This window comes from Desmodus rotundus, chromosome 1, assembly GCF_022682495.2.
Source record: "Desmodus rotundus isolate HL8 chromosome 1, HLdesRot8A.1, whole genome shotgun sequence".
NCBI lineage: Eukaryota > Metazoa > Chordata > Mammalia > Chiroptera > Phyllostomidae > Desmodus > Desmodus rotundus.
This window is the reverse complement of record NC_071387.1, coordinates 118,727,564-118,749,693: the sequence shown is the minus strand read 5'-3', so window position 1 is coordinate 118,749,693 and position 22,130 is coordinate 118,727,564. Positions and strand designations below refer to the sequence as shown.

Here is a 22,130-nt window from a genome sequence, read left to right as displayed (position 1 = left end):
CCCAGCATTGCCCGAGACCCAGTTTGAGAAGCTCCGCTGTGGGTGAAGGGCTGTGACCCTGTTTTCAGAGAGGGTATAAATAGGGAAACCCTCTAGCCCCAAATGGGATGACAGACACCTCTTGTCATTTTCCCCATTTAGGCCCCTGCTGTCTCCTCTGCGGGGTCTCCTGTCGTTCAGCGGGTGCTCTGTGGAGTGAGCTTACTGGGAAGAGGCCTCAAGCTGTCCTGGATGCCAGGCTGGGCGGGAGCAGGAACAGGTCCCTTCTGCCCCTTGGGAAACTAGTTCTACCACTTCCGAGCTGTGTGATCTTAGATAAGTTAACTGTCTGTAATCTTGGACAAGTTATCTTACTATCTGTGATCTTGGATAAGTTAACTTGCTGTCTGAGGAGATCTCAGATAACTTACTACCTCTGGGCCTGGAGGTTATGTGGAGCAGGAGTGCCCTCCGAGGGGTCCCTCCCCGCTCCCCTCAGGCTTCTCGGCCTTCCCCACCTTCTCTCCACCTTCCCAACTCGGTCAGGCTCTAGAGAACTCAAAATAAAACCGTCCTTTCTCAAGTTTCTAAAGATATCGCAATTCCAGCACCAGCCACATGTTTCTCCACTTAATTATCTCTGCTTTTCTTTGTTAATTAGGCTCCAGTAATGATCTTCCTCTGCCTTCTCCAGAGGAGCAGGCATCTGCTGGGCGGGGCCTCGCTGCCAGGCCCAGAATTGGCCCGCTGCCTCCTTTCTTCCAGGAGAGGCGCGCAGTGGGCGATGGAAGGATGTGATGTCAGGAGGCCCGCCCTTCCCCCCCCCAGTCTGTGGGGGCTCAGCTGGGTCATTGCAGCCCCCTCCTGCCTGTGGGTTGGTCCGTGGCCCCCAGCCCTGCTAGGTGGGGAGGGGACCTCAGGGTTCCCGCAGTTGTTAGACAGGAGCCTCCACAGGCCCCAGAAGGAGCAGCGGGGGACTTCTGACTCTTCTGCAACATTCCAGAAAACCTCACTGAAGCAATGTCCCCAGCTGGGACCACCCACGCTGACAGGAACAGCCATCGCCTTTATTTGGTCTGGAATGAAATCAGCTGAGGGGTCACCAGGCACTGCATGCTGCACAGAAGCTCTTGCTGGCTGATAAATGCGTCTTTGAGCCACAAAAGTGGAGGCGTGGGGGCAGGGCACTAAGTAAGGCTCAACACATGGCGTTTGCTGGGTGGACTCAGTCTTTCCAACCTCCTGGGAGGGGTCTGGTGACAAGAGGCCTCATGGGGAGGGGAGGGTGACGTGCAGCCCTGTCCCTCTGGAGCTCCCAGGCATGGGGGCCAGAACAGCACAGCCCACAGAGGGGCGCCTTCATGGCTTTGGGAGCCCAGATGCAGTTACTTAGCCCATGAACAGTTCCCAGGTGTCTGTAGGGCCAGGCACTGGACTGGGTGCTGGGCTTTTAATTAACACTGATTTTTTTTTTAAACCCTGCCTCACAGAGCTTACATTCTGGTGTGGATGCAGAGAATAACCAATGTGTGAAGTAAAAAGCGAGTTAGATGTAGCACTAAGGAGAAGCAGGGAAGTTGATAAGAGAGATTGTGTTTATTTTTAGGAAGTTACAACAGATGGGTGGGTGTCCAGGAAAGGCCTTTTAATTAAAGGCCAGAAGGGGGCGGTAGTGAGCTGGGAGGGCAAGAAAAGCAGGGCCAGCAAAGAGTACAACAACTGTGAAGGACTCGAGGTCACCTGCCAGGGTTTGGAGGAGAGAGGTGGGGGAGGTAGTAGGAGATGAGGTGGAAATGGGGAAAGAAGGCAGATTGTGTGGGGCTGGATAAGAATGCTGCCTTTTGTTCCAAGTGAGCTGGGAGCCAGTGCCGGCTTCTGAGCAGAAGAGAGAAAGAATCCAATTTAGAATTTCACAGGATGGCTCTGGCTGCTGGATGAGGACAGACAGGATGGAAGCAGGGAGAAATGTCAGGAGGTGAGGCCCAGTGGTGAGTCATTGGCTCCAGGTGTATTTTGTAGCTAAAGCCAACAGAACTTGCTGGCGTGGCTATGAGAGAGAGGAGTTGACCTTGACCTCGGGGATGTGGGCTGAGATGGTGGTGGTGCGGGGGAGCCAGGTGGGAGGGCTGCAATGTCAGGTGCTCACTCTGGCACGTTCAGTCTGGGGTGTCACCCAGTAGCAGGTCCATGCTCAAGTCGGGAGCTCAGGGAGCAGACCAGGCTTGAGGTGTAATTGTATAGTTTGAGGAGTCACGAGCATATTGCTAGTATTTAAAGCCCTGAGACAGAATGAGATCATTGGAAGTGAGTCACATCAGAGCCAAGTGCTGGTGCCTTCAGTGTTCTTGAGTCAGGGAGATGAGGAGCTGGGCAGGTGGGAGGGATCCAGGAACAGGTGGTGTCCTGAAGCCCAATGGAAAACCCCTGTTTCTCCCGAGGGGAGAGCCTTCTCCTCTGGTGGCCATGAAGATTCCACAGCCCAGAGACTCGGCTGAGTATCTAACAGGGATGAAGGGGTCAGGGCCTGAGCAGTGATGGCTTCTGAGCAGGACCCAGTCTTGGGGCTCATAAGGAAAAACAGCCCTTCACAGGTGCAGCACCACCGTGCAGGGTTATAGATGCCACACGGGGCAGGGCGGGGCAGGAACAGGTCCCCACTCACAGCCCATGAAGTAGGATAGACTGAGTCCATTATCTGCTCCATGAAACTGCACAGATTTCCCATGACCTCTGGGGAGGGGCAGGCGGAACACATTACCTGGGCGAAAAACAGGAAGAGTGGTACCAGCAGAGGGTCCCGTTTGCCACGGGGAGGAGGACGGATTTGCCCTGTGGACAACAGAGCCCTCGGCAGGTTTTAAGCAAGGAAATTTCGGGGTCAGATAGACTACTTAGCAAGATCAACGTGGCTGGCAGAGCAGAGAATGGGTTTCGGGAGGCCAGGTGAGAAGTTCTTGCCACAGCGAGAGGAGAGCTAACTGACCCCCGGGCTGCATCTGGGGGAGGTTTCTCTGGGAAAGGGGCTTGTCATGGCGACTGCCTGGATTTGTAGATGGAGGCAGGTGGACACCGGGAGTTTGTATCAGTTTCCTGTGGCTGCTGTAATGAATTGCCCAAACTTAGTGCCTTAAAGCAGGCAGGTTTCTGCCTTACCGTTGTAGAGGTGAGGAGTCTGAAGGTAGTCTCTCGGGGCTAAAGTCAGTGCATCAGCAGGGCGGGTTCCTTCCAGAGTGTCCAAGGGGAACTGTTGTCTCTCCCAGCTCCTGGCAGCCACTTGAATTCATCCGCTTACCACCCCTCTTCTGTCTTCAGAGCTCATCACACCATCCTCTGCTTCTGTTGTCCCTTCTCCTGCTCTTGACCTTCTTGCTTCCTTTATGAGGAAAAGTTTATTCTTGTATGATTATTGATTAATGTATTACTTTCCGTATGAACAACTGTAAGCCTACTTTTGCCCTTCCTGTATTTAGGGCCTGGAATCATCCAGGATAATCTCCCCACCCCAAGGTCCTCAACTTAATCCCAACAGCAAAGTCCCTTCTGTTATATAATGAAACACAGTCACAGGTCCCGGGGATGGGGACATCCACAGCCCTGGGGCCCCTACTCAGCCTGCCAAGGGTTGGAGGCAGCCAAGGTTTCTCTCTTGAGCAGCTGTGCAGGCCAGTGGGGCCTGGGACACGTGGAGAGGCTGTTTGGAGAAGTGCAGAATCCAAGGTGCTCAAGGAGGCAGTTGGGAACTCGGGTTTGGGGCTTGCAAGTGCAGAAAGGGTGGGAAGGAGCAGCATGGGTGGGGTAGAAGGAAGGTCTGCTCTTCCCTCCCCCACGTGTGGAAACAAGGTCCTAATAAGCAGTCAGCATGATATTGTAATAAGCCTGGGTTTTGGACCCTCCTCTGCCATCCATGCAGCCAGGACAGAGAGAGGCTGTACTACAAGGTGGTTAGAAGTCTGGGCGAAAGGCTGCTCACCCTCCCTCACCACCACCACCACCACTCACTCACTGTATAACCAAGGGCAGGTTGCTTTTTCTCTGTGTCTCAGTTTCCTCGTCTGTAAAATGGAGATACTCATAGGGCCAACTTAGTAGGGTTGTTGGAAGGTTTAAGTGAATAAATCCTTTGACCACCATGCAAATATATTAGAATAGTACCTGGCCTATAAAGGCTTAATCTCTCTATTTATTGAGCACCTATGATGTGTCAGGCATTATTATAGGGGCTGGGGCTAGAATCGTGACAGACAGCTGAAAACACAACGACCTTACCCTGCAGGGAGCGCCCGTTCTTGAGCAGTTGGCTGCTGCTGCTGCTGCACCGCATGAGGACGAGGCCTCGAAATCAGCCCGGTGATGCAGGAGAGTGTGCATCCTTTCTGCCCCAGCCTGTGTAGTCAACTGCCCCATTCTGCCCACCTTCCCTGCTCATCATGCTGAGTGCATGTCATTCTGTACGTGGCCAGTGTGGCCACAGTTCCACCTAGGCCTTCGCCAGCCTTGGGTCAGTACTGTAACTGTCCCTGTGTAGCTGGGACCTGGGAGGAAGGGAGGAGAGAGGAAAGGGAGCGTTCTCCTTTGGGAAGGGCCGTGCGTGTGGCTGGCCCCAGGATTATCTGTCTAGGACAGAGCTGCACGACAAAACCTGGAGCCTGTTATATTTATTGTTCTTAACTTCAATGTCTCTGGTTATATTTTGTTTCTTTTTTTTTTCTTTTTCTATTTATTATGTTCCAGTTAAAGGTGAGATCATATGGTATTTGTCCCTCACCGTCTGGCTTATTTCACTTAGCGTAATGCTCTCCAGTTCCATCCATGCTATAACAATGGACAGGGTGGAGTGGGGAGGGGACAGTGAGGAGAGGGGATTACAGGAACTACTATAAAGGACACGTGGACAAAATCAAGGGGGAGAGTGGGGGAGGGAGGGGGGTTGGGCTGGGGTGGGGTGGAGGGATGGGGAGAAAAGGCACACAACTCTAACTGAATAACAAAAAATTAAAATTTAAAAATATAAATAAATAAATAAATAACCTGGAGCCTGCTCGGTCTGCCCAGGCTGGCTCATGGGCTCCAGCCATACGGCTGCAGGAGAGTGTGTAAGACGGCCCTCCCAGAAGGTGCGGGCTGTTGGGAGAGGAAGGCAGTACCTAGGGGTCAGAGAGACCTGGCTTGGACTCCTAGCGCCACTGATTGCAGACCATGGTCCTTGGTGGCTTCGGGCAGGCACTTTGACTCCTCTGAGTCTCAAGTTTACTTATCTGTAAAATGGGGGTCTCGACACCTAGAGGTCAGGCTTGTCCTGAGGAATACAGGGCATCAGTGTGTAAATTTCCAGGCAGTTTCGGGTGGGTGTGTAATCAGCAAATGTGGGATTTGCATCCTGTTACTGGCCGCTGAGTGGGCAGTGGAAGAGCCTGGCAGTCCCAACGGGACAAGCCCCAGCCAGAGAGCCCCCTTGTGTGCAGCTGGAGGTCAGACAGCTGGGCTCCAGGGAGGAGCACAGAGCACGTGCCCCCGTAGGTTGCGGCCCACCCAACACCCACCACCCACCCCAGGGAGGGGAGATGGGGCCACAGAGCCCAGCCGGGAGGGGACTGTCAGGGAGAATTCTGGGTCTCTCCCCCTGCCTCTCCCCCAGGGGACCTATGCGCTGTCACGTCAGTCACTCTGCCATTGGTCTCTGCACGTAACAATCGATGGAGCGCTGTAACTTTTTATTTTGAAATGATTTTAATCTGCAAAGAATTGCAAAGGTTCAGAGTTCCCAAATACCGTTTGACCCACGTAGGACACAACATCTTACATAAGCACGGCACGCTTGTCCACGCTAAGAAATTACTGTGGGTTGATACGATGGGACTAACTAAACTACTGACGTTAAATTTCGTCAGTTTTCCCACTAACATCCTTTTTGTGTGTCGAATCCAGTCGCGGATTCTGCACTGCGCTAAGCATTCATTTATTTTGATTCTTTCATTGGTATGCCCTCACATCTGTCTGCTAACTGGTTGACACACACTACAGTGAGCACCCACAAGCCCAGCACCCACCCACGTGCTCCCCCCGACCCCGTCCTGTCTGTCTCTCTCCAGAACAAATACCCTGAATTTTATGTGTGCCATTCTCTTGGTTGCTGCCTCCAGAATGTCAAAGCTGCAGAAAAATAAGTGAAAGAATAGTGCAATGACCGCCTGTATGTCCTTCCTCCGATTCACTCATTCTTAAGGTTTTGTCACGTTTCCCTTCCTCCTGCCTCTGTCTCTCTCCTCCCCTCAGACCCCGCCCCGTTTGTTTCCACCTCTCCATCTCTTTTTCCATTGGAAGTTGCAGACATCTTGACTCTTCACGCCTTAAGTATTTCAACACACGCCTCCCACGGCCCTGCAGAACAATGCCGTTCCTTTACATATCCACGGTTCTATTGTAACACTTACGAAACTTAGTGACTCCCTTTTGTCTAATGTACAGTCTGTATTCAAACTCCCTAGAATGTCTTTTATGACTGTTCACACCCCCTCCGTGATAGAATCATCGTTCACTGCTTGATATTTTAAATTGTTGTGCATTCTATGGCATATAACATTTGCCTAAACCAAAATTGTTTCATTGGCCTTTTCTTCTTCTTTTTTGTTTTTTTACTTTTGTAACCGAGGTACTCTATTGTATCAAGTTAGGACTTGCTTTTGTCGCTCAACTTTACGGAACATAGTGTGGAAATGTGTAGCCATAGCTCCTTTGTTTTCACTGCGTAATATTCCATCAAGCTGTTACCCCACCCCGAAGTCGTCTGTCTTCCCGTCCTAGGTTGTTTGGGTTGCCCCGACGGCCTTAAACATGTTTCCTTTTGCACACGTACAAAAGTTTCTCTTGGGTACAAGAAGTCACGGGCCTGAGCCAGGGCGTCCACCTCACTGGAGTACAGCCGTCCCCTCTCTGAGCCTCAGGTTCTCCATCTGTAAAACACCGATGACAGGATTCCTGCGGCACCTACGTGCAGGCCTGAGGAGGGGTTAAAAGGTGAACCCAAGTGCACCTTCTTATCCTGGTGAAGGTCTGGTGCCAGGAAGGGGAGCTGTGGTACCAGCTGCAGGCCTGAAGGGGGGATGTAGCTCCTCTCCCACCTGAGTGGCAGGCAGCTGTTCTGCCAAAGTACATCCACCCTCTGCTCTCCATAGAGCCAGACCCTCCCAGGTCTGCCCGAGGTCTGGATTGCCCAGGCCTGGCAGAGAGAGGGCAGAGGAGGAGTACTCCCTCTACTCTTCTGGACCGAGCCCTCCCCTCTCAAGCAGCCCTTCCCTTCGCTGCTGCCTCTGTGCCCTGTGTTTATGATCACAGTTGTCAGCTCACAGACGTCATTCTGAGCTACAGGCCTCAAACTAGGCTTTAATTTCCTGAGAAAGACCAGGCCGTTTTGGGCTCTGCACTTTGCCCCGGAGAAGGCTGGGGGATGCTCCAGGCATCACCCTGAGCTGATTGGCTTAAAATTGTGACCCTCACATGGCTGTGACTTAATAAGCTTGGTTGCTTTCTTTCAGGCAAAAGTCATTTAATCCTCAGGCTAACAGCAGATTAGAAAGGATCAGATGAGAGCTTCTGGAACAGACGTGAAAGAGAGGAGACCAGGGAACTGGAATGAGCAGGAAGAGGCTGGAGAGATGCCCACAGGATGGGGCAGGGGCAGCGGGGTACTGGTCGCTGCTCTGGGGCAGGTTCACTAGCACTTCCCGGGAGGCCCTAAGGGGCAGGTCTCGAGGGTGCTTCTGCCACGGCCCCACTATGTGCTTGATAAGAAAAGGGCACCTGATGCATTTTAGAAAGTGGTCTACCTATAAAATGAGTAAAACAAACACAGAGGATTAAAAGAATAAATTTCCATTATCTGGAACAGTCTCGTGTAAAATTTAATTTCCTTGAGACCACAGGATAATTGAGGCATTGGTCTCTCAACACCATCAACAATTTGATGGCCTCAGACTTAAACTTTTTTATGTGATATGATTGAGTCCTCCCAGCAGGCTAGGATTCCCATTTGAAGGGTGTGACAACTGAGGCCCAGAGAGGCTGAGTGATTTTCCAAATATCACACAACACTAGAGTTATAATTATGATTGCCTTGCAATCTAGTGGGCCAGGGACCTTCCCTGTCGCTGTCCCTGGGGACCCCCTTCCTCCCCACAGTATATAGGCATTCAAGCAGGTACATTGAGAACACTCACACTCATTCCTCATTGAGCCCTAATGATGATGTTTCCAAAAGGAGATCGTTCTGAAATGTTGCTGCTGTTGGTGTCTTTCACAGACACCCTAGGTTCAGAGGAGCTCAGGAAGGACCCCCAGGATAGGTTCACTGCCTCAGGGTTCAGAACGGCAGTAAATAGCCTTTACACCATGGAGTGTAGCCCCCCCCCCCCCATTCTCCACCCCAGGGGTAACCAGGATGCCAGGGCAAGCTGCATTGGCCGTGGCCTACGATTCACATCAGGGATGACTGGCTGTGTCCGGGCCACCTCCAAGCCACAACACCGGTGTGTTCTGATTGGCACGTTTTCCTCTCCCCTGCACAGGGCTGGACAGCCTGGGGCTGGAGCAGGCACACGGAGGGGCTTCTTCGCCTCTGGTTTGGGCTCCCTCCCAGAAAGTGGGTCACTCCTTCACCCACACAGCCCGAGGAGCTGCCTCCTGTTTCCTCTGAGTACCCAGAAGGCCAAGGGCACTCTTCCCTCCAGTTCCCCCCCACCCCAGAACCTTCTTGACCCATTTATTTAAGAAAATTAGAACTTACTTCCTCCAATTGAAATAAAAACAAAGAGGTGGGGAGAAGCTGAAAGGCATCCCTTCTGAGGCCTGATGCTGAGCCGGAGAACCCGGCAACGAGGAGCGGGGCGGGCCTGGCACAGGCCTCACACGGCGGCAGTGTGGCCACGCTGCACAGGTGTCCCGGACACCTCCCCGAGCAGTCCAGGGCCCGCTCTCCTGACGTTCGTCTGCTCCCACTGTTTCCGGTGTACCGCCCAGGACTCGAGTTTGCCTTCTGTTGGCTGTCCTGTGGTGTCACTCCTCCCTGTCAGCTACTGCCTGGTTTCAGGGTGCTTTCTCCCTCAGACCAGGCAGGACTTGGAAGGAGAGGGGCACATGTCCATGTTCTCTGACATGTGTTGAGTGCCTGCAGGATGCCTGGAGCCCCCGTGTACAGATGAGGCTGTGAGGTTGTCACCTCCTCTGGGGACCCCTCCCTGGTCCCCAGCTCAGATGGGGCCCCCACAGGCTCCCACGGGCCCTGCACTGACAGTGTTCAAACCCAGTGGCTCCCCAAGCATTCCCCACTCTCGCCAGCCTCAGACTGGGCCTGTTTTCTGTTCTGTTAAGTGCCCAGCACCACGTCCAAGTGGGCCTGCGCTCATGAAGTATTTGTTCAGGGGACAAAAGAGCGGTGAGCAGAAATGCTGAGAGGTGATGTCACATGGCCCCCAGGTCTCTGACTGCCAAGTTCCGCGCCCTCCCAGGGCCTGGCATTGCCTCTCCCAAGATGAGGAGGCTGCCTTGTCTTGCCCTTTCTCCACCCGCAGGGCAGGAAGAACCTCAGGGGGGAGGCAGGGCAGATGCATGAGGCGAGCTCTCAGACTCCACAGAGACCACCGTGGCCGACAGCCGTGGCAGCCTGTTTGTAGGGCTCATCTCTGAGTGCTGTCCACGTCCATTCAGTCCAGCAGGCTTTGTCGAGAACCGCATGTGAGTCCAGCCCCATCCTGGGCCCACAAGGAGACACACCTGGAACTATGAGCTGATAAAGCAAGAAATAAAAGATCAACTTTTCTTTTCATAGACAGGGTGACAGATTTCAGGAAGCCCAGGGTCTGTGGCGGAGTGAAAGAGCAGAGCTTCAGGGTCAGACAGAGTATTCCTGGCACTCAGCAGCTGTGTGAACTTGGGCAAGTTCCTTAACCTCTCTGAGCTTGTGTGTCCTCGGCTGTGGTGACCAGTGGCCACGACAGCGTCTGGCCCACATTGGCGTGACCCAGCCGTCCTTTCCCTGCCCTATGCAGTGCTATGGTGCCTGTGCAGAATCCTGGCCACCAACGGCTCCTGGCTGGCTGGGGGATAGGTGCAAAGTTCTGCCACCTCCTTGAAGGCTCCAGGTGGTCCTTGGGCCCAGGACTCTGTCACAGTTGTCTTCCCAGGACCTGGAGAAGGATCAGGTCAAGTCTTGCCATGTTTAGGTTCCTGGAGACCATCTGGAAAGGCCATGGTGGGGCCTGTGAGAAGGAGGTTTGGGGTCTTGGGGCAGCTGAGGAGAGCCATCATTCCCGAGATGGGGACACAGGCGGAGGGTGTTAACTGGGATGCCTGATGTTTGTGGTGTCTCGGGCACCCAGACGGCTGAAAGGAGACAGGCAGGAGCTTTGAGATATGGCAGAGAGAGGTTCCAGTCAGGAGTGTGGTCGCAAACAGGCCCGGACAAGGGCCGTGGGAGGCGGAGCCCTGGGTGCAGGGGGCACAGGCAGTGTGCAAAGCTCTCCACCCTGTGGGGCAGCCCCCAGACTGGGGGAGTTTGACATGCAGGCTGGGCAGCAGACGCTGAGAGATAGAGCCGCTGCCTGGGAGAGGCAGTTCCCACGTCAGCCTTCCAAATGGAACTGATTCCTGTGCGATTTTCCAGATTCCACTAGGAGTTGTTTTTCTCTGCAGACCCGTTCTGTCTGTTCTGCCCCTTATCTGCCAGGCCCTGGCTCCCTGCCTGCGTCCAGCTCCACCCCGCCCGCCCCCGCCCCAGAGGCCCCTGGTTACTGCGTGATGGTGCTAAGTGCCCTTCCTGGAACTCCAGCTCCCTCCCCAACCCAGGCCGCAAGCCAGCAGGCTGCTCTGTCCCCGGACCCTCTTCATGCCATCCACTCCCCTGGCCTCTCCTACACTCCACATTCCCCAGCCCAGCCCAGGCCCTGTCTCCGGGGCTCCCATGACCTCTGCTGCTCCTCTAGGCCCCGGAGAGGGGGGGCGGAGAGCAGGGCCCAGGGAGAGATGCCCTGCGCAGGGAGAGTGAACGGCCCCAGTGCCCAGAGCGCCCTGTCTCCCTGTCACAGGCCTGAGGCTCTTGGTCTGCAAGGCAGCCAGGGTAGGTGCCTATTAGCGCAGCTCAATCACACTGGCACCGGCTGCATCACAGCCACCTCCCCTAGCACCACCCTGTGCTTCAGCCACATCCAGTGTACTGTGACCATTCACTCTTCGGTGCCATGCACGGGCCAGGCCTTCTGCCTGGGTGTCTTTCCCAGCCCCACTCCATCCATCACAAACCCTTACTAGCCTTCTGAGAGAAAGAGACACTTCCCAAACATCTCGCTCTCCCAAGGAGCTTCTCCAGACTTGCACAGATGGGAGCGAGCACCCCAATTCGTGCCCCGTGTCTCTTGTAGGTGTCTTTTCTGGGTGGGTGCTGTGACTGTGTGCCACCCCTCTAGGCTGTGAGTTCCTCAGAGGAGGGGCCCTGCCTCCCACTTTTCACGGTGCTCCGTGCCAGACACAGGGCCTGCGGTAGGGCAGCTGTGCAGAGTGGGATGGAGGGATGGATGGATGGGGACAGAAGCAGGCTGCAGGGGCGTGGCGGGGGCCCGGAGACATTGCTGCAGCAGGTGAGGGTCAGGGGAGAAGGAACAGGTCCAGTGGCCAAGCCCATGCCAACCCTCACTCTCCCTTGCCTTCCTCTTATAGATGAAGATGACGCCAACAGACTTGGGGAGAAGGTGATCCTTCGGGAGCAGGTGAAGGAGCTCTTCAATGAGAAATACGGTCAGTTCCCCGGGGAGAGTCTATGGGGCTAATCTTCCTGTGTGGCCTCTCCTCCCTCTGTATCCCCTCTGGCCTCTGTTGCCCCCACCGGGCCTGCCAGCTCCCTGGGGACATAGTTGCTCTGCTCGTGACCGATGGGAGCTGATCCTCCATTCCCTGTCTGAGAAGGGGGGAAGCCGCCCAGGCTGTGGTGTGCAGGGCGGCAGCAGCAGTCAGCATTTCTGCTCCTGTAGGGCTGCGCTGTACTGCAGAGGTCATGGCCCACGGCCAAGTACTTACTTATGCACACGCCCATCTGCCCAACCAGCACTTAGCCCTGAGGACTCCCGAGGAAGGAGTCTGCCCCAGCCTTTGGTGGCTCAGTCTGCGGAGGGCGTCGGACATGGAACAGATGAGAGTCAGGAGAGGCCAGGCCCTGTGCCGGAGGCATCCAGGGTAGAGCCCGGGATGGGACAGTTAGGAGTACAGTTACAAATGATATAGCACTTTTTTTTAAAGATTTTATTTATATTTAGAGAGTAGGGAAGGAGAAAGAGAGGGAGAGAAATATCAATGTGTGGTTGCCCCTCGTGTGCCCCCCACTGGGGACCTGGCCCGCAACCCAGGCATGTGCCCTGACTGGGAATTGAACCAGTGACCCTTTGGTTCACAGTCCGCACTCAATCCACTGAACTACACCAGCCAGGGCGATATAGTGCTTTCTAGACTACTAAGTGACAGGCTGTGCCAAGTACTCTACATACATTACACTGTATTTGTGATGAATTTAGTATTGTCTCCATTTTGCATTGTAGCAGAGGAGACACAAAACAATGAATTTTTTACAAAGAAGAATTTCAGAGACTGAGAAAGGAAAGGAAGAAAACCCATAGTGTGACCAAGAACGCGGGAGGGGGAGTAGGAGGTGGAGGGCCAAGGCCTCTCTGCACAGGTGAACAAGAAAGCGCCTCGAAGAGGGGGCATTTTAGCTGAGGTTTTAATGTCAAGAGGGGACAAACATTCGAGGAAAAGCTTTCCAGGCAGGGGGAGCCTCTGCAACGGGGGACCTGTGAGGAGGCCAGAGCAAGCAGGTGGGGGAGCCACCCGGTTGGGCGGAGAGGTGGGCAGGCGTGAGGTGAGTTGGGGTTTCACTCTGAGTGTGCGTGGGAAGCCTCTGCTGGTGGTTCACACTGTGGCCTCTTTCCCTTTTCATTTTGGAGCCAGTGCTCAGACACAACACAAAGGCACGGAGAGCGACACAGCGCCCACCCTGTAACCCAAGCCCAGCTTCTGTGCTTGCCGACATCAGGCCCGTCTTATTTTATCTACTTCCACATACTCACTTTGGTATTTTTAGTACTTTAAAGTAAATCGAGGCCATCATATCATTCCATCCGTAATACTGAAGTACTTCATTTTTTCTAACATAAAGTAATGGATTTTAGGCAGATATCACATCCCCATTTCAGTTCTAGGTGTGCACGTTTAACAAATCATCATGGAAGTGACAGGAACAGTTTCACTATCAGCATTGGATATTCGATTTTTAGTTTTGCTAATTGAATTTTTTAAATGGTGTGTGTGGTGTGGCTCAGTTGATGGGAGCATTGTCCCATGGACTGGGAATCACTGGTTCGATTCCCCATCTGGGCGAGTGCTGGGGACGTCATTGTTTCTCTCTCGCGTCGATGTTTCTCTCTCTCTCTGTATCCCTTCCCCTCCCCCTAAGATCAGTAAGTGTGTCCACGGGTGAGGATAAAAAAAAAATGGTGTGTGTGTGTTGACTTTTATACTGTCTCTGGGATGTGATGGCTGCTGTGCTGTGCTCTGCCAAGTTCCAGCCCTTTCCCAGGGGGCTTGGCCTTTAACAGCAGACATCTCTCCTTACGCTGGCCCTTGTGCCCTCCAGGTGAGGCCCTGGGCCTGAACCGGCCAGTGCTGGTCCCGTACAAACTGATCCGGGACAGCCCAGACGCCGTTGAGGTCACAGGCCTGCCCGATGACATCCCTTTCCGGAACCCCAACACATACGACATCCACCGGCTAGAGAAGATCCTGAAGGCCCGGGAGCACGTCCGAATGGTCATCATCAACCAGCTGCAGTGAGTGCCCCCAGCATCTGGGCCAGGGTGGGAAGAATGGGCAAGGCCGTGGGAGAGGGTGCTGCATGGACCTGGAAGGAGAATCCCCGCGGCAGGTCCAGCCGAGAGCGGGGGAAGGGGAGAGAGAGTGAGACCTACTGTGCACTTGCACGGAATCCGGGGGATGGGCTAGCTTAACGCTCTCATCTTGATGATGAGGAAACTGACCGGCAGGAAAGGGATGGTGAAGGTCACAGTGGGTCAGCTTGGCCCCAGACCCCGGTCTCTCCCACTGTCCAGGCCATTAGAACAGAAGCCATCTAAGGGAAAAAAAAAAAAAAAAGAACAGAAGCCATCAACCCAGCAGAGGCGTGGCAATGTGTTTCTGGTAGCTCTGGAGGCTGGGGAGGTGCTGGCCGCTTCAGTGTCTGGTGAGGGCCCACCTTCTGGTTTACAGATGGCCACCTTCTCCCTGTGTCTTCACGTGGGAGGAGGGACAAGGGAGCTCTCTGGGGTCTCCTTTGTAAGGCATCAGTCCCATTCATGACAGTTCCACCCTGGTGACCTAGTCACGCCCAAAGGCCCTGCCTCCTAATACTGTCACCTTGGAGACTAGGTTCAACACAGGAATTTGGGGCAGGGCAGGGACCCTAACATTTAGTCTGTATCACCCAGTGTCCTGATGACCATCCTCAACTTTCATGGTGATTATTTTTTTTATTTTAATTAAATTTGACTTTATGACTCTTTCATTCATTTTTACCCTTTTTAATGGTATTTGGAAAATAACAGTCCTCGAATACTCCCATCGCCCAGAGATAACAACTGTCCATATTTTATCTTTATTTTTGTCCATATTTTACAGTATATCCTTATAGTCTTTAAAAAACAAATAGAATAGTTTATTTATTTTCAGGTTTAAAAACCAACCAGGGACATCCAAAAAGGTAGAAGAACAGAAGGTAGCCTGTAATTCTCCTTTTCAGAGCCGACGTTATGGTGTGTTTCTTCCATGGTTTCTCTATGCGTATTTTCTTCTCAGTCTTACACTAGGTGTTTTGAAATTAAAATAATATTTGCCTGTGTACAGATAATCAGATCATTCAGAAAGGTCTCAAATGAAAAGCAGAGGTTTCCTTCCCCACCCCACTCCCCACCCCCAGAAGTAACACCTGGAAAATACAGGAGACGAGGGAGAAAGTGCCCACCCCCACAGAGGCGGGCCTCCCGGAGAAAACTGCCACAGACCTCCTGGGGCTTTCCTTCCACGTTTCCACTTTTCTTCTTATGCCTCCTAGACACGCTTTTGGAGGAAATGAAACTGAAATCCTACAGTATTTATCCATAGACTAAATGAAACTTGATGAGTCTCCTATCTGGCCATTTTGATTGCACTTGAACGTTCCTTGTGTCCCTGATAATTCCCTTCAATGACAGCGCAGGTGGACCATGTTGTCTCCACTAGTGGACTCCGGGTTGCATCTAATTTTTTTTTGGTTCATGTAAATAATACTGCAAGTAAAATAATCAATAAAATTTAAAAAGGACAGTTTTGTTGCGCTGACTGGCGTGCCTCAGTTGCTTGGGCATCATCCCGCAAAGAAAAAGGTTGCCAGTTCCCTTCCCAGTGAGGGCGCGTGCCTGGGTAGCAGGTCCAGTCCCCGATCGATGTTTCTCTCCCTCTCTTTCTGCCTCCCTTCCCCTCTCTCTAAGAATGGATGAATAAAATTCTTTAAGAAGAATTTGTAAAAAAAATAATGCCACAATGAATATCCATTCACAAATCTAGGCACTCATTTCTGATCGCTTGGTCAGACCACACGCTCGCTTTGGAGCTGAGGGAAGCAGGCCCCAAAGGGCGATTTGCCTGGCACGGCCCTTACTGGGGCCAGGCTGCCAGTCACTGACCTGTCTGCTCTGGGGGGGTGTGCTGCTGACCGTTTTCATCCAGGTCTTACTTGGCTAACTTAGATGTCCATATTCAGGGAGCAGGTGAGAACGAGGAGACATCTTCATTTTCTCACTGCCACCTCATTTCTTTTTCAGACCTTTTGCAGAAATCTGCAATGACGCCAAGGTGCCAGGTAAGTCAGAGGCTGAAGAAGGCACACTTCTGTCTCTCAGGGACCAATCCGCGGACATGTAACAAGTGTCACGCAACAGGTGGCTGGCCACCTAGAGAAAAGTATATCCCTCCCAGCAAGTACCTCTCCAGGGAGCCTAAGATTTCCATCTGCAAAGCCAGTATTCCCAGAAGGCCCCAGGAACACTGTGGGTGCCCTTTGGAGGGGGAGGCCGTGCCACAGCACAGCTGAGCATGTCAGATCAGCTAGGGAGAGTATGAGGGACAGGCCAGAGCCAGGAAGAGGGGATGCCAGGCTCACGGAAGCCACCTGAGGGGAGAAGAGGTGATGTGACTGGCAGAGGTAAGGTAGGCAGGCGCGTGTGCCTCCTGAGACTGGCTGGGCCTCCTGGATTCTGCTTGCATTTGCAGGGCACATGCCCACACCAGCCCCTGGGCCTTCAGAACCTTTCAGTTCACAGGATCCTGGGAGACTGTCTGATTGAGAAGCTGTGTAATAGGTCTCCAGAGGATGTACCCCTGGGTGATTGGGAGGTGCACCCTCATTGTACAGCTGGGAAACTGAGCCCCAGAGACGGGGAAGGACTTGCCAAGACCATGTAGTGAGTTGGTGGCCACTTGCGGTCCTGTGACCAGACTGTCCATCTGAACCACAGGCCACTGTGGACTGCAGGCGCCAGAGTGGCTGCTCAGTGGGAACTGTAGTGGGATTCAGCAAAGCCTGAAACCTGAGGTCCCAACTCCAGATAGGTGCGACTTCACCTGAATCTCCACTGCCTGGGGTGCATAGCCCAACCAGAGACCACCTCCTCCTATCATGTGCAAATCGAGAGGGCCGGCTGGGCACCAGGCACTTGGGGTAGGGAGGTGACTAGGCTGGGAGCTGCTCCCAGATCAAAGGCAGAGACGCAGAAAGCCCTGAGGAGGCCTCAGAAAAGAGGAGAATTTGGGACTAATTATCAGAGGGTAAATGCAGTCACATCCACCATTCCCCACCATGACCATCTTTAAGGTCTTACGGTGGCCCAAGTGGGCCCCAGCCCTGGACCAGCCCCTCTTGGATCTTTTTCATGTGGAACTAAAAAAGGGTCTCCTGGGTACCTGCAAACTGAAAGATTCTAAAAGCCCACGGTCTGGTGCAGGCACGTGCCCTGCCAGGCACAATCCGGGGGCCCAGCCAGTCCCCAGCAGCTCCCGACTGCCTCCCACAAAATTCCCTCTTCCTCGGCTCACAGCCTGGCCTCCTCCTGCCTCCAGAGTCTTCTCTTTCCCGGGGTCTCTGTTTGTATCAGGTTCTGGTTTTTCCTCACCAGCTGGACAGACAGTTGCCCCTGGGCAGCCTGCCCTCGCACCGGGTCGTGAAGACCCTGCTGGTGGCCTGGGCGAGGTTTCTACTCAGCATCCTGTTCCCCGGTCAAGCCCCAGGCCCCACTTATGTAGCACACCGTTGCAGATATTATTTATAAGTCTTACCTGTCCACATGAATTTCACTCAGCAGCGACAAAGCCCCTGCTGAGGCCTGCTCTGTGCCGGACTTGGTGCTGGGCTCCTGCGCACACACAGTCCCTTTGAGTCTGACATCACAGTTTTCCCGTTTCGGCTCCAAGAGCTTTGTTGGTTTCCCGGGCTCGTGCAGCTAGTAAATGGCAGCAGTGAAATTTGAACTCAGGGTTTCTGTCTCTAAAGCGGAGTTTCTTTTACCCTGGGACACGGCCTTGTCTACTCAAGTGTACCTATGAATGTCATCTGTCACAGCATGGTCAGGTTAAGGTCATCCTGCATCTGCAGTAACAGTAGCAACGATATGGATACCAGTTCTCAGTGTCTAAGTGCTTACTGGAGGCCGGGCACGTTATCTCATGGGACCCTCCCAGCAACCCTGCAGAATCTTACTGGCATTTTACTGGCAAGGAAGGGAAGCCAAGTCTGTGCGGTCTGTGTGGCTGTGGAGGCGGTGCTCTTCACTGTGGGATTCTGGGCCCCAGGGGGATTTCTGGGAGTTCTGGGGAGGCCTACCTGGGAGGTGAGGCTATAGTGTTAACAAAGGCAGACAGGTAAGCGGAAGCAGGGAGTAGACAGATGAGCTGTGGGGCCTGGTTAGGGAAGAAGGCTGGAGAGATGGGTCTCAGATGATGGGTTCAGAGCCTTGACTGCTGAGAAGGGGACTTTAAACCTGAAAGCAAAGGTCTTCTCCAGGGTGTCCAGAAGGCTGAGACACAATGGCCTTGGCATCCAGTGTCAGCAACCTTTTCTCCCACCAGCCAAAGACAGCAGCATCCCCAAGCGCAAGAGAAAGCGTGTCTCCGAAGGAAACTCGGTCTCCTCTTCCTCCTCGTCTTCCTCTTCCTCATCCTCCAACCCAGAGTCCGTGGCATCCACCAACCAGATCTCACTCGTGGTAAAGTTGCACAGATCTGGACCTGACCACTCTTCTTTCTGGTCTTCACCCTGCACTCGGGCAGGGCTGCCCACTGTGGGGTGTAGGTTTGGGGTGCGGGGAGGCACTGGACTCTGAGTGGGCTCCACGGCCCGGGGTTGCAGACACAACTGCCTGATCTACCCACAAGGTAATCCACCCGTCTCATCAGGGCCTCACAGATGCCTGGACAGAAAGTCACATCCACACTGGGCAAGTGGGCGAGCCAAAGCTGAGAAAGGGAAGGGACCTGCCCACTCTCCTGGGCAGTGTCAGGGCAGGACGCCAGGTTTCCCAGGTGGTCAGACACGAGGCTAACCTCTGTGCTCACATCTCACACGCCAGCCCCACCACAGCCCTGGCATGTGTGGGTGCTACCCACAGAGTGTAGGTGAAGAAAACGAAAGTCAGAGGCTGGCTGACTCTGTGGCCTCACTACAGTCCGTGGGGGATGGAGAACCCACCCGCAAGCTCCATCTGTTCTGTGATGTGGCCGGGTTTGGTTCTTTCCCACCCAAGAGGAAAACCTCATTAGGGGCATACACTTGAGAGTTCTTTCTGATTTCAAAATACTAGCTTTGAAATCCTGAGTCCAAATGGGGAGAATATTGGAACACATTTGGAAAAGATTTTTTTTGAGGTATAATTGACATACATTATATTAGTTTCAGGTGTACCATATAATGACTCAATATTTGTATATATTGCAACGTGATCACCACAATCAGTGGTTAACATACATAGTTATAGAATTTGTTTTCTTGTAGATTTCAGCGTTTCTTTATCCTTTGGCCACGTTTCCCTTTAGCCCCTGCCTGGGAAAACCCAAAGTGCAGGCTTTGCATCTCTCCCTGCCCGGCGCTATGCGTGCCCACAGGGCGTGACTGGCTCCGGCCCCAGAGAGCCATGACAGCTTCTTTGGAGCATGAGGCCTAGCGGGGGCAGAGTCTATGGGAGTGACCACCTGTTCTGAGCCAATTCTCCTGTTCCCTCTGGCCCTCATGTCTGGTCCACGTGATTAGCCCCTGGACACAGGTGAGAACAAGTCAGAAGGCTCCAGCCCCAGCTCCATGGCTACTGCATGATCTTGGGCAGGTCACATCCCTCTCTGGGCCTTTAGCAGCCTCAAAATAAATAGCATCTGAGGAAGCCCTTCAGAAAGCAGAGCTAAGCATTCTGGTGTTCTTCCTACATCACCTGGAGTCCTAACTGGGACCCTTTGTCCCCCTCTCTCTAGCAATGGCCAATGTACATGGTGGACTATGCCGGCCTGAACGTGCAGCTGCCGGGACCTCTGAATTACTAGACCTCAGTGCTGAATCAGGACCTCACTCAGAAAGACTAAAGGAAATGTAATTTATGTACAAAGTGTATATTCGGATATGTATTGATGCCTTTTAGTTTTTCCAATGATTTTTACACTATATTCCTGCCATCAAGGCCTTTTTAAATAAGTTCAAAAAAAAAAAAAAAAGCATTGCCTTTGCTCTTAACTCTTGCGGCGTCTTCTCTTTTGGAATTGCGACTGCAGGTGTCCCTAGGACGAGGTCAGGAAACCCACCTGAGGTGGCCTGCCAATGCCCTCTTTCCTTGCCAAAGTAGTGGTGGTGCCCTTGATCACTGGGCCCTGGTGTCTGAGTACAGACTCCACTCATTTCTCTGCTGCTAGGTCCATGGGACATCAGGAAGGGGGCCACAGAAGGCTAAGTGCCAGACTGGCCCCCAAGCACACCATTAGGTAGGAAGCTGTCTTTGCCCCAGTAATTCAGGTGAAGTCAAACTCATCAAGTATGATCTTCAAGCGTGGGATCTCCATGGCTGGAGGGAAAGTGTCTTGGAGAAGGGGCTTTGGGCCGGGCCTGGAAGGTAGGGTGGATTTATGATGGAGCTCAGGGTGTCTGAGCAGCAAAGTGATGGGGTCATATTTACATCTTAGAAAGACCAGTTAGGTGGCAAGTGGAAAGGTGGCACGGTAAGACTACAGGTAGAAACACAAGTCATTGGCACACTGGTGGGGTGATAGGCATGCCAGCCAAGAATCCTGATGAGGAAGGGCAGAGTGCTCCGAGATCGCAAGGCAGGGTGCCCTCACCTAGTAGGGAATCAGGAAACCATTCTTGAAGCGGAGTTGGCGAGACCAGGTGGGGAAGAGTTGGGGCAGATGGTGCTCTAGGTGTAGAGAGCCGCAAGTGCAATGGCAGGGACATTGGACAGACAGCCTGGGCATTCCAGGAACAGGAAGGAGTCCGGAGCAGCGGGCTGGAGGAGAGTGGCTGGAGGTGAGATGGAGGGGTAGGTGGGGGCAGTCAGCAGGTTATTAACATGGTGCCGCGCTGAAGGAGTGAGTGACGGCAGAAGTGCAGGCTGGGTTCTGCTTGCCCGGCCCTATTCTCTGGGGCCAGGATCCATCCTTTCTCTCACAGACTTATGGGAGTGTGGGGGGGAGTGGGGAGAGCCATGACCAGAACCACATTTTGGAAGGGTCTGCATTCCTACAGTGAGGAAGTGGCGGTAGTGAGAGAAGCTGGAAGACCACATGGGAGGCTCTTACAGTTGTTCCAGCAAGAACTGGCAGTGGTTTGGGCCACTGGAGGAGAGTAACGAGGTCAGCCAACAGAACTTGAAGGTCAATTGGTCTGGAGTGCTGGGGCTTGGAGGGGTCGGGGTGACCACAGGATCCTGCCAAGTTTCAGCGAGAGGCTTCAGACTTGGAGGAACTGAGTTCTGAGTGAGCTAAGTACATGATCTCAACAGTCCAGTAGCTTCTGCGAGCCCTCTGGGTCACCTCTGTGCCCAGAGCTGGGAGGGAAGGCTTCCCAGCCTTCCAGACTCCGCTTCCTCCTGGAAAGATGATGGAAAAAGCCAGAAACCACAAGCTAGACCCACCCCACCCAAACCATTCCTCTTTAGGCTGGAGCCACCACCTCCCTCCCACATCCCAGTGGCCCCATGCTTCCCCAGGGCACTGGGCTCCATCCTCTGGTCCCTGCCCTGGGCCAGGTCTCTCTCCAGATCAGGGAAAGGTCGACTCTACACTGACCACCACCCTCAAGGCAGAAACTGCCCATGAAATCAAGGCCAATCTAAGCTGCTGACACTGTGCCTTCAGCCCCACTCTCCTGGAACCCATTTTCCCCCCGTCTAACACTGTCTCTCCCTGAATTAAAAACCTCCGTGGGTTTTTAATACCCCATGGCACTGAGTACAAACTTCTAACCCCGGCGTCCCGGGCTTCTCCCCGTCTGACCCCCACCCCTGCCTCATCCAACGGTTCCATCCCCTTTCTTCACGGCAGGCACCACCCCGCAGTGAGCGGCTGCAACCTGGGCATTGGTCTCGCCGCGGGGCTGGGACCCACCTGGCGCCCCCGCAACCCTCCCCGCGGCGGGTTGGCGCCTCTCTCGGTTGTCTAGACCGGCCCTGTCCGCCTCCGCCCCGCCACTCAGATCTGCGGCCAGAGCCGGAAGTGGCTCCCTCGGGGCCGGGAGGGCGGGCGAAGGCGCCCAGCTGGGCTGTGTCCCTGGCGGCTGCGCGGAGAGGCGGGGACCCCGGTAAGAGCCAGGGACCCGAATCCAGTGGCGCTGAGGCCTGCGGGTATTCCCCCATCTGTCTCCTTTCACACTCACAATGGACGTGTGCAATTAAGTGAGTTGGTGCAGCAAACCTTCTCGCCCTAATGCCCGCTTACACTGGGTGAAATTAGAAGGGGATTCCCCCACCCCAGTAAAGCTCCTGAACCAAGAGGTGGCCTGTGTCAGTGTCTCCTCCTGTCCCGGGAGCTCTGGGCTTTGCGAGGTGTGTCCTGGCAGA

General features: G+C 53.7%; 1 protein-coding gene across 5 annotated transcripts in view; it reads left to right on the top strand.

Annotated features, from left to right (window-relative positions):
- The window catches only part of GTF2IRD1 (GTF2I repeat domain containing 1), a 103,687-nt gene extending 83,911 nt beyond the window's left edge, over positions 1-19,776 (top strand). For 3 of the 5 annotated variants that reach the window (XM_053929946.2, XM_053929978.2, XM_045204461.3), the window contains 4 exons: positions 11,683-11,760; positions 13,649-13,841; positions 15,867-15,904; positions 18,166-19,551. In XM_053929946.2, the coding sequence (XP_053785921.1) occupies positions 11,683-11,760; positions 13,649-13,841; positions 15,867-15,904; positions 18,166-18,419 (563 nt within the window). In that variant the 3' untranslated portion in view covers positions 18,420-19,551. The other 2 variants (XM_053929988.2, XM_053929967.2) reach the window with 1 other exon arrangement.
- The last annotated feature ends 2,354 nt before the right edge of the window (positions 19,777-22,130 follow it).